The sequence below is a fragment of the Neolamprologus brichardi genome, chromosome 18 (assembly GCF_056152115.1).
Source record: "Neolamprologus brichardi isolate AB-2024 chromosome 18, ASM5615211v1, whole genome shotgun sequence".
In the NCBI taxonomy this organism is placed as follows: Eukaryota; Metazoa; Chordata; class Actinopteri; order Cichliformes; family Cichlidae; genus Neolamprologus; species Neolamprologus brichardi.
The window spans coordinates 25289085-25301123 of record NC_142121.1 but is presented as its reverse complement, the minus strand read 5'-3'; the positions used below and the strand labels follow the sequence as shown (position 1 = coordinate 25301123).

The 12039-nt window shown below is 40.2% G+C and overlaps 1 protein-coding gene across 2 annotated transcripts in view; it reads right to left on the bottom strand.

The window, feature by feature from the left end:
* Nucleotides 1-12039, bottom strand: part of epha4b (eph receptor A4b) — a 78279-nt gene that overhangs the window by 27974 nt on the left and 38266 nt on the right. For both annotated transcript variants that reach the window (XM_006786694.2, XM_087832394.1), the window contains exons 6-10: nt 11367-11522; nt 8739-9074; nt 7827-7939; nt 6478-6640; nt 3933-4041 (exon numbers count right to left, since the gene is read on the bottom strand). In XM_006786694.2, coding sequence (XP_006786757.2) covers nt 3933-4041; nt 6478-6640; nt 7827-7939; nt 8739-9074; nt 11367-11522 — 877 coding nt within the window. The remainder of the gene's footprint in view (nt 1-3932; nt 4042-6477; nt 6641-7826; nt 7940-8738; nt 9075-11366; nt 11523-12039) is intronic.

Genomic DNA, 12039 nt, shown 5'->3' with positions numbered 1-12039 from the left:
CTTTCACCTTTTGTTATTCCGTACTCCGCTTTAAAAACAAAGTTTCCTTTCTCAGAAATAAGAATAATATATAACAATGAAGATGATAAGATTCGAAACACTGCAAGATGGCGATCAGCAGATTTCTGTTAGATCCCGATTCAGTGGAAAAATAACAAAAAACACAGCTTTGGTAAATAATAGTACGTCTTATTTTGAAGTAAGATTCGAGTTGGTTTCCTTTTTTCATATTTCTTTTGACGTTTTCTTTAACAGATTGTGACCCTTGACTCCCTGCAGCTACAGCTCTGACAACAGATGTGCTCCACGCAGGGACAGACTACAGACGAACCAACTTAAAAAAACCCAGGCGTGACATAGATGGAACAACTTCACGCAAACTTCTCGCCAAAACTTCCACTTTAAAAACATGAAAACAGACAGAAAGAGAAAAAAAGGCACGCAGGAACCTGGCATATAACCAAAATCTACGGCTGTTCGGAAAAGGAGACGGTTGTGAGGCCGAAGGATCATTAGACTGCAAACAAAGCAGAAGCACAAACACACACACGCACGCACACCGATGCTGAGAGGCAGAAGCTGCAACATGTTTAACAAGAAGAACGAGAGAAAGTGAGGAACAGCGGAGAGAGCGTTTTCTGAGTGAAAGGCCATCTGCTGAATCCATGGCTATGCCAGTCGCTTTCTAGCTCCCCATCGTTCGCACCTGCCAGCACGCCAAAGCACCCTCAGGAGGACAAAAGCACCTTTGCATTTTGCACACTTTCGTACACAAGCACACACCGTAACGCGTGTACTCGCCTCGCAATAATGGCACGCACACAGCAATAACGGGTGTGATTTGTCAGCGCAGCGCTGTGTCTGAGGAGCTTTCGATGTTTTTCCATGTTTTCCCTCCTGCGGTAACAATAACATAACCGCACTTTAATAAACGAGAGCAGGACAGAATAGAATAGCTGCAAATCAAACTGTTTATGAGGCTGAGCTGTTCAGCTCGCAGCCAGGAAAGGCTACAGGAAGCCTGTATGTGCTTCTGTGGCTGTGAAAGTTATATTATAGTTGAGCGATAGGAAGCGCTGATCACATGGTTCAAAATGTTGTCAGCAGTCTGGGTTTAGTAAGGCCCTTTTTACACATGGTTTTAAAATGTATTGCTAGCAATAAGTTTAGAAGTGGACAGTTAGGAAATAGTGCCGTTTGCACCTGTGTCATCATGATCCTCCAACGACTTCCTTACTGTATATGTCAAAGAGCCCCTGTGCATCCCTTCATTTGCTGTCTATTGCCAGCCAAGTACCAGGCTTGTTTAGCACGAGCTACAAAAGACAACACAATGTTTTGAGAAGAAAGGTGTGATTTATTTCAGCATCTGAGACTGCCATTTGTCAGGGTGCAGGATAAGATGAAAAACAGCCACCACATATGGACACATTAGCATTCATACCATGTTAAAAAGTTGGTTCAAAATGCATTTCTGAAGTTGCTTACATTTGTTCTTAGCACCGCCCACTTGCGATCTGACTGCACTTCCATTCAATTTAGTGATTACTGGGGGAAATTGTTTACACAGCGAGTAAAGGTTGGGGAGCTATGGAGAAAAACGCACCACACACGTCTCGTGGAAAATCAATCAAGAACAGAACAGGAAATGAAAACTGAGGAGCCAAAAGACGTTTGAAATAATGAGAAAAGCAGAAGCAGAGAGAGTGAAATTAGAGAAGGGAGAATCTGACTGATTGACAGATACGATGGAACGGGTGAAAAGAGAGAAGAATGGACAACACGAGGCGACATTTGAAAAAATAAAAATGTTCTCCCAATTCCTCAGAAACCTCAAGGACGACACTCTTATTGCACACAGAAGTGCAATCGCCCACCCATCAGCTCTCCTAGTCTTACTCCACGTCTCTCTACTCTTTCAAACTCGCTTGTAATCTGCCTTTTCATCTTTTACCCCTTGCACCTCTGCCTTCTTCCCCTGGCTCTCCTTCTCCTTCCATCTACTTTTCTCTCCTCCTCTTTAAAGCCCACCTCCTCTTTCTCTCTATCTCTCACACCATCTGAAAATGTAGCTCTCTTGTGGCTCAAACATACTTCAAATGTACTTCTCCCCCCCTTTGCTGCAGCCTGTCATTCTCGCTGCCTATCTAATATGTTTATTCTCCACTTGTGTCTCTCCTTTACCTCGCTTCTGTCCATCTCTCCCCCCCTGAGCTCTCTCTCTCCCGCTCTTGTCTCTCTAGTGATGCAGCTTTGATCCTCGCTTCCTTCCCCAGTTACAAATGCACTCCACCTATGCACGCATGCACACAAATACACACACGCACACACACTCTTGACAGGTGTACAGATGTTGTTTAATAGAAAGCAGTAATCAACACCGCCTTCTCCCCGGCATCCACACCTCTGTGAGTAAATGAAAGAAAGACAGATACAGAGAGAGAGAATAACAGAGGAAGAAAGGGAGACCTTAAATTGATGGCAGTGCATCGACCCCTCTGTAAAACCTAGTTAACACCTCGGCAGCCTGTGAAACCCGATTAGACAAGCGGTAGTGTGTGTTTGTGTCATCGCGTCGCGTTCAAAGCACAAAATGTTGCACAGGTTGTTTTTCTTTGCAGACGGACAATCCCATTACAGGCTCTTGATTAAAAAAATGTTGATGCGATCCCGTTCACGTGCCTTGAGTGCAGTGTGCGTCTGTGTTTCTTTGCTGATTACCTTCCTCTTACTCAATAGTGAATAGAGCACTCAGCTTGATAAGCAATCACCTGAATCAATACTAATCTTTTTAGCGAGAGCATGTGCATGTTTGCATGGATGCATAGTAGCAGAGTTCTTAAAATGTGGCTAGTCTCCTGTAATTTGAACTCATACAGGATAAACATTTAATTACAGGTACATTGAGTCACGAATGCCTGTCATCCCTACTTTTCTCCCCTCATCCATTTCGTCCTCTCTAAAGAGCCTTCTTTTAACTTACATCCTTTCATCTTCTAGCCTCTCAACCAATCTGCATTCTTTTATTTTCCTTTCTTCTTCTTCTCTCACGTCCTTCTCTTCTATGGCCTTCTGTGAGCCAGAGCATTACCAGCAGTCTAACCTTCAAAGAGAGTGATCATTGAAAGTCCATGCTCTTCACATACAGAATAACACGGCCTTTAGTTGGACTTTGGCGCCTGTGTAAATGTCAAAGTTGGAGGGCCTGCTTTGGCACACCCGTGCGTAATCCCTCAGAGACAGACAGAGAGATATGAAGAGCGCTTAGCTTGTGTGTGCATGAATGCACATGTTCATAGGGCTCACTGAATTTAAGTTCAGTCAATTTCAGCCTAAATCTTTTTTGTTGGTGACCCAATAAAGTAGAACTACTGAGAATACAGCTGTCTGGAGTTTAGCTCATTCGCTGTGTTAGAGTGGCCAAAAAACTGTATCCCATCAATTTAAAGGGTAAAATTTCTGATATTTTATGTTCTTTTTATATCTTTCCTCAGGCAAGCCCACTGGTTCATACTGAACAGGGGAAGTGTTTAGTCAGAAATATTATATAATTTTATTTTTTTTAAAAATAACAGTTCATTTTAACAATTGTTACTCCAAAGGAGTAAATATTGTGAAAAGAACTTGAAATTGTGGCCAATTTTCAGCTGCGTTTAAGTGCGCCTTTGAGCAGCACTGTGTGAAACTGACTCCAAATAAAGTCGCCACATTCAGTGCATCAAAAGAACGTGTCACCCACAGCAACAGTGTAGCTCATAACTGTGCTTTTTAATCGTTTTTGGACAACAATAAAGGTCTGTGGCCCAGCGAGACAGTAAGATGTACCAGGCTTTGGCTACAGGGATTATTTCCATTACATTTAAGAATGGTGACAAAATGACATAATATTAACAGGGAGGTAATTGCCAACCCCTTTTTACTGCTGGCCCTACCTTCCGCTGACAACGAAGCAAGTCACCAGGAAGATGAGGAGAACAATTCCCCCTGCGATCGACACAGCCAGAATGGTAGACTGATTAGGGTCCCCTATGGCCAAAACATCTACAAAAGAGAAAAGGTGAAGACTGTTATTTAAGCAAGCATAAATGAGAATGGGAAAAAAAGTCAGCAATGTTTTCTACAGGGGAAAATTGACAGAAGAAAATACTAAGGAAGGCTGGGAGTTAAAAAGATAACAAGTGAGAGTGAGAAAGTGGCGGAGGAGGATAGAGATAGAATGAAATACGATAGCAATAGAAAAAGAGGTAAAAGACAGAGGCTGAGGGAGACTGAAAAAAGAGAGGGCCGCAAACGAGTAAAGGAGAGAAAGGGAGGTGGATGGAATAGTAAGTAAGGTCCTTGATGAAAAGCGCTCTCCCTCTCTACATTCCCTGCGAGGGTATGAGAGTAGACATGAAAGCTATTCCCATTCTTCTGTGCTGTCCAAATGGATATGTTAACATTGCACATAACAAGGCTACCACCGAGAACTTTCTGCAAAGATGCATCGATTTTTACGCCACACCAATCGAGCCATTACTCAAAACAAATACCTCATTTATCTGGTTTAGCTAAGCATGGGCAGACATGTGCGACTGAGTGTGTATGCACTGCATATATGTGTGTGCTTGTGCCTGTGTTGGCAAATTAAAGCTCCAAGGTAAGTACAGATAAGCATTGATCTCCTGTTATATTTTGTGGTGCACACGTACTCACCCCTTCTTTAACAATCAATAGAATTGATCTAATTAGATTACTGAGATATTGGATCAGCTGCATAAGGCGGATCCTGTATTTTTGAACACTGAACTTGACTGTAAACCTTTATTTGAAGGCACAGCAACAGCTCTATATACTTTTGAGAATAGAAGAAGTGGGATCAGAATTTTCCGCGGATTCATCAGCTGACATTCTATAAAGTACTGAGTATTTTGGTGACAGCCAAGAAAAGATCATTTACACCTTGTTGTATAAATTAAAATTTGATACTAGGAATTGAAACCATAAACTCAATAGCACACAAATTTAATGAGGTTACAAATGAATTTAACTGTAGGTATATTTTCCCGTAGACTTGTATAAACTCTAATTTCTTTTTGCCCTCTACTGTCACCCTTAAAGAATGCATAATTTGCACAACTTACGTAATTGTTCTCATTTTTCATGTTTTATATAAATGCTCTAAATATTGAGATGTATATGTTGCATTAGTAGGAGCAATTTAAAGGACAGAAATCATCTTTCACATCAATAGGCATTTGTTGCAGGACCAAGTTTATAATTACTTTAATTGATTACTGAATTACTTGAACTGTCATCCGTATGTATGCTATTCGTACGCCTTCCAGACAGCGTATAGTGCAGTGCCAACCATTTACACATGTATCCCCCTCTACTTTCCCTCGAAGCGCCTTGAGGCGACATTTGTTGTGATTTGGCGCTATATAAATAAAATTGAATTGAATTGAATACTTTCCTCCACTTTGTCTTGGAATCATTGAAGAACACATTACGCAACCTCTAAAGTAGAAAATCCTAGCACGCACAATAAGGTGATAATGAAAATGAATGACCCCTAACCTTAACATCAACAACAACAATAAAAAGAATGGATGAACACGGGGAATTTGAAAACAACATGACAGAGAAGCAACACAAAGCTGTTTATGAGGCCTGAACAACCCCACTGAACTTAACCAGGCATGGATTTGCCTTTGGTATAAATTCCTAGTCTATTAAAATCTAAGTATAAGGCAACATGGCAACATTTTACTTGGAATAATCCATGTATTAAGCTGTCAAATCAAGTTTTCATCTGAACTGCTACAATATATATATATATATATATATATATATATATATATATATATATATATATATATATATATATATATATATATATATATATATATATATAAATATCCAGTATTCTGTGTGAATCAAGATTTTCAATCCAATGGCACATCCTTCCTTGTGAAACTGGCTTGTCTCCCTTTTACCTGATAAGTATTCCACAAAACTTTCGAGCCACTGGTTCAGATACATAGATGACAACCTATGAGACTGCCAAGGTGTCTCTGTCTGACAGCAGAACTGAAGAAGCTGTTTGGATTAGAGTAAGATATTCCATAACCATACAGTCGATTGATTTAAACAGCAGGGATGACTTCAAATCTTAGTACACTTGATATAATATGGATGTACATTTTGATCTAGAGGTAATCTTTGTCCCGTTTTTTTTAAATTTTTTTTTTACCAGCACTTTTAGATTTCTAATATTGAGAATGCGCACTGCATTTGAAGAACAGGCATGTATTAAACATAGACTGGCTGCTATTCCAATTTTCAGCTGACCACATGGAAATTTAGTAGGAGGAAAAGAGATGAAAAAGAAACAAATCAACTGGACAAAGTGGGACAAAACAGCTGGGGGGAAAACTGAAATATCCGATTCCCTATAAGTAAACATAAAATCTATTATTCCGTGTTTTACTGTACCTTCGTGACTTGTTTCCAGCTCAATCTCTCCACCGTAGCTCCCATACCCCCCATCAGTCCGAGCCCGGACCCTGAACACATAAGTGGTCCCGGGTTTGAGCCCTTCCACTGTCATCATGTTGGAGCGAGTCTTCAGAACTGTATAGTTCTGTTCTCGTTGGTTCTGGAGCAGAAAAAAAGAGTGAAACAGTGAGTGAAAAAGGAGAGAAACTTAAAATAGATGATATTAAATGCCCAAGAAATTAAATGAGTCTGGATTATGCAGGTTTATACAGAGCAATATACTAATAACATATCATATAATAAACAAAAATAGTCTGAAAATAATAAAAACCTCAAATTGTTGAATTTAAATGTCTCCAGGGTCCAAATACACCTCACTAAGTTTTCATTTGTTCATCGCTGGACCATGTGGTGGCATTTATACATGAGCATCTGTCAACTCTCAAATCTTTTCCTCTCCACACTCCAAAGCATTATGCGGTTACTAGTCCCGCTTCACTTCCTTCCTCAACTACCTTGTGAGTGTGCGTGCACTTATATACATGTGTGCAGGAGGATGAATAAAGAATAAGTGTGTCTGTCAGTAAGCTGATTCCCTGCAGAGAGGCTGATACTCTACCTAATGGAAGACACTTTACAACACGGATTAACACTGTTTTACTGGTAATGCCTGCCAGCCCACATGCACACATGATCAGATAGCGTGCACGCACACAGACACACAATCTTGTTCCATCGTCCACACGAGGACACTCATTAATCTAATGCAATCCCAAACCACTTACCCTGACTTAGAACATCAAATTTCAATGCTTTGTCCTAATCCCAATCTATTTCTCAACCTTTTTTCTAAAATAAAGTTTTAACCCTAAAAAAAACACCTATGGGGACTTGTTTGAATGCTTGTCCTTACTGTGACGCAAGCCCCCATACGTTGGTAAGTATTTAGGCTTAAGTCCCCGCCGGAATATAAAAACAAGCTCAAAACCCCCACACATACAGAGACTCAATTTTATCACCTCATCCAGGTTTTACGAGGTTTGTTCAACAGATGTTTGGTTAATTAGCTTGGCATGAACAGTAAAGGAGACGCTAGTGATAAGGCAATGAAAACATAGAAAGGGAGAAACTGAAAACAGGCATTGTAGATGTTTGTTATGACCAAGTCATTAGTGATATACCCAAAGGCTGCAGTACAGACAACAAGAAGATTAGAAAATATGTAGTGTTACGGGGTACTCGAGATATTTTCAGCTGCGCATAAGGACATTTTGGGAGAAATACTTATTTAGGTAAGACAGTTTACCCCACTTGTGCATTTTGGTGCATGTGTAGGTCTTTCTCACCTTCTCATAGTAGATAACCTCATATTCCACAATCACTCCATTGGGTCTCTCTGGGCCCTGCCAGGCCAAAGTCACACTGTCCTTGCTCCGCCTTTCCTTCAACACTACGCTGACTATAAAAAATAGAAAAAACAAAGGGAGAAAGTGTGAGTAAAAGAGAAAGTAGAGCTCTGCAAGACAGGCTGGTGCAGGACCATGACATGAGAAGACCCATGCTGCAATATGTCAGACATTTTACTGTGTTAATGAAACAGCTTAGAAGATGTGTGACACTCACGTGTATGTCATCTGCTCGTGTGATCAGTGCAAACCCCAAACCCTACGACTTCCGATCCATTCACACATCGGAGCAGATGCTTGTGCGGTTTGAAAGTGTGTTTGCTTGTGCATGTGAGTGTGTGTGTGTATGTGTATGTGTGTGCATAGTTGAGAGCGACAATCAAGGCATGTGGGGATTTTAATGAGGTTAACAACCTCCCACACCCCTTTCACCTTCCTCCCACCTCTCATACACAGTAGTATGAGACCTGAAAGAGATCGTCACCTTGCTACACTTCTGTTACGCAGTCCCCCCATGTGACATATGCAAATATGATTGCGCATGCAGGCAAGGGTGCAAAGATGTCATTTAGAGTCAGAGTGTTAGAGATGCTTCACATCAATGTTTAGAGTTCTCACATAAGCATGATGCTATTTATAAACAGAAGATGTTCAGGCCACATAATATGTTGCTTTATATATATATATATATATATTTATATTTATATATTTTTTATAAGTATTTACTGCATATTAAATCCCCAAATGTCTTGAAACATAATAAATAATACTGTGAAAGAGCTTCCCGGCATCAACAAATACATTCATATGCAAATTGGGATGTCTTTGTTTAGGACTTGCACATGTTCTCACCTGTCTGCGATGTTGTGACATTTATCACGACTTTTCCCTTGGGTGTTGGACTTAAGGCCGACACTCCATTCTCACTCTCAATTGTGAAGCTGTAGTTGGAGTCTGGCTCCAAGTCGGTAACCAACACGGTTGTTGATGACAGACCAAAGTTCCTGGGAACAAAATGGACGTTGCTACCGCATTTTGTGCACTTCTTGCCATCACCAGAGCACTTTGTGCAATTGAGGTTGTAGATGATGTCTCCTCTGCCTCCGGTGTCTCTGGGTGGTGCCCACTCCAAGGTGACGCAGGTTTCATTCACAGTTGAGATGGGATTCTCAGGAGCAGATGGAGGACCTGACAGAATACAAAGGCTCTGATCAGTTTCTGTATCTTTTTACTATTCATTATTTATTTATTATATACAAGTTCCTTTTAAACTGCTTTAACAACACTAAATCAAGTGTAAAGGTTTCTAAATGGAAACCTTGGTGAAACTGTACACAGCATTTGTTAACCATCATTGTCACTGCCTTCAAATGTTGCTTAAAAAGGACTAGAAATGCCCAAAATCTCACAGGTTACAACTGGATTTAATAATGCACATCCAAATATATAGCAATCTATAAAATAGTATTACAATACATGTGACACCCTGCTAATTAATCCAAGCTATTCTAGCTTTTAATTGGTGAGAAGCATGGCATGAAATACAGACAAATATTATTTTTTGAAATATCCAGTCTTTCAATGTGCATCGTCTTCATGCTCATTACCAAATGAATTGCGATCTCTATAAAGAACAGACATCACGCTGATTAAATTACAAATTTAATTACTGACTTCAACCACGAGGTGCATATTTTTCCAGTTTGTTAATTAGCTTTGAAATCGACAGTGATTGAAAGAGTTTGGCAGATTGTCACATCGAAGAATAATGTATCATATTGCACTTTCCAATTTCAATCTTAAACCTTTAAAGAGAATTCGTAAAATATTAAATAGCCGATACTTGACTGCACAAAGATTTTTTACCATGTGAAATTAACTCACGCCCTGAGAGTGCACTGCAGATAATAAATAGTAAGAGGACAATGATCTATGGAAAGTGCCTAAAGTAATTCTCACAAGTCAGTTGCATTTTATGATTTAGGTGGTTAATATCACTCTGAGCTTCAGCTGAAATGATTAGTTTATCACATTGTCAGAGTCCAAAGACTATGTCAGTAATCATTCTCAAGAAACCAAAGAAAGTTACACACAAATGCTCTCCATTATACCTTTAGATGCAGCGCATTCTTCTTGAAAGACAGATTAATATAATATCCAGAACTATGTGTTTAACATTCAGAACACCAAACTTAGGAAAATATATTTTAGATTCCATTAAACTCTTTTAAGACCACGGATACTTTATCAGTGGAAAGGTCTGTTCTGAATCTGAAGAATCCTTGAAACACAAACACATCATCAAGGTAAGCTATTCCTGTAGCATGAGAACCACTCATATGGAAAACCCGACTGTGGATACCCACAGCACAGCAAGGTGCCAGTATTTCAACCATATGGAATTTGGCAGTACCTTCCATGCTGACATCTCATCAGGGTCCTGGCTGAGCCGTGAGCTCCAGGAGGGGACCAGCAGAGCTTGAGACTTTCTTGACTGGCCCTCCCAGTGCTGAGACCCGGCAGCATGCGGAGCCCCTACTACGTATAATTGAGGCCGTTGGTTATAAATCTTCTAAAAGAGTGTGCCGACTTATTCTTATTCTGTCTTTTTTTTCTTTTCTCCATCCTCACTTCCCTTGGCCGCACTTAACTGTCCATCATCACCGTTGGTACTGATCGGTCCTTTATGACACTTAGATTATATGCCTCTGATACTCAACGATTTCCCCCACTGTTCTATTCTTTTCTTATGTCTCGAGTGTCACTCTCCGTCTTTCCATGACTAACTCTCTCACCTTTTCTCCTTATTTTCTCATTTTCCTTCCTCAATCCTCCATAGTGCTCTTCACCATTCAAGAGAGATGGCGTGCGCGTGTCTGCCCATACATATTTGAACAAACCGTTACTCATTTCCAGCTGATAACACCTGTCACATCTCACCTGCTACAACGATTAATGAGTGTAATCTACCATAACCTGATAATGGGTTTGAGTATGAGTGTGCATGCTTGTGTGTGTGTGTGTGTGTGTGTGTGTATGTGTGTGCGTATGTGCACGCATTCCTCAATATTTCTCAAGTTCCGTCTCTCTCCTCTGCCATGACAATGTCCTTTCCCGCCTCCACTTCCATCCGTCTATCTTAATCTATCTGTTTCTGTTTCTCCTGCACACTCAATCATCCCCCATCTTTTTGCGTCTTCTCTGTGTCTTTCCATGACTATGTAGCCCAAACTCTCTGGCTGTATGTGTGTGTGTGTGTGTGTGTGTGTGTGTGTCTACGTGTAAGAGAGAACCGAAAGAGAGAGCATTTGAACCACGTATCTGTGTGCTGTTCTTACAGCAATTGTATCCACTGCAAACTGATTAAATGAAAAGTAACTAAATAATTTCATAGCCCAACAATACTTTCACTATAGTGAACTGTAGTGAATATTGTGACTGTGCTGGCTTGAACTTTCTGACAGTGTTTGAATCACTCACGTGTGCATGCCATTGAGCGAGGGTCGTTCTCAGCACGGTAGAAACCTTTCTCACAAATGCACTCTGTGGCTTGTTCCTGTGGGGAGGAGCTGTGAGGGGGGCATTTGGTGCAGTAGGCATCTGTAGCTGAAGCTTTGTAGGTGCCAGGTCTGCATGCTGGAGCGAGGAAAGAAGATGAATATGGAATAAGAAGTTGTACCATTGCCACAAACACAATACACAGTCAGCATTTATTAACCATAAAGAAAAGTGTTGCCAAACACTTTTGCTGTGAACACTTAAACACCAATTTACTATATTGTTGTTTGTAATGTGATCATAAAAGCTAGTAGTTGCAATTGCAGCAGAAATCCCTGCCTTGCTACAATGTGATTGTCTAAATTTGGCTGATTTGGACATAATACTGTCAGTTAATGTGACATTGTACAGGCCAAAGAAATTGCTCTGCTTAGAACAAAGTTGTGTTGCTAGAGAGACAAGAAATACACACAATCAGATGACTACTTTTGTTTTTATCTCTCGATCAAAAAATCCAAACAATCTGAATTTATGTCTGCACGTGTCTCATCTGTCATGACGTTTTGTCATCAAGTCCCCAAATCTTACTTTTAAGTTAATATTGCTATCATAATTTAAAAACATAAATAATACAGAAAGTATACAGAATTATACT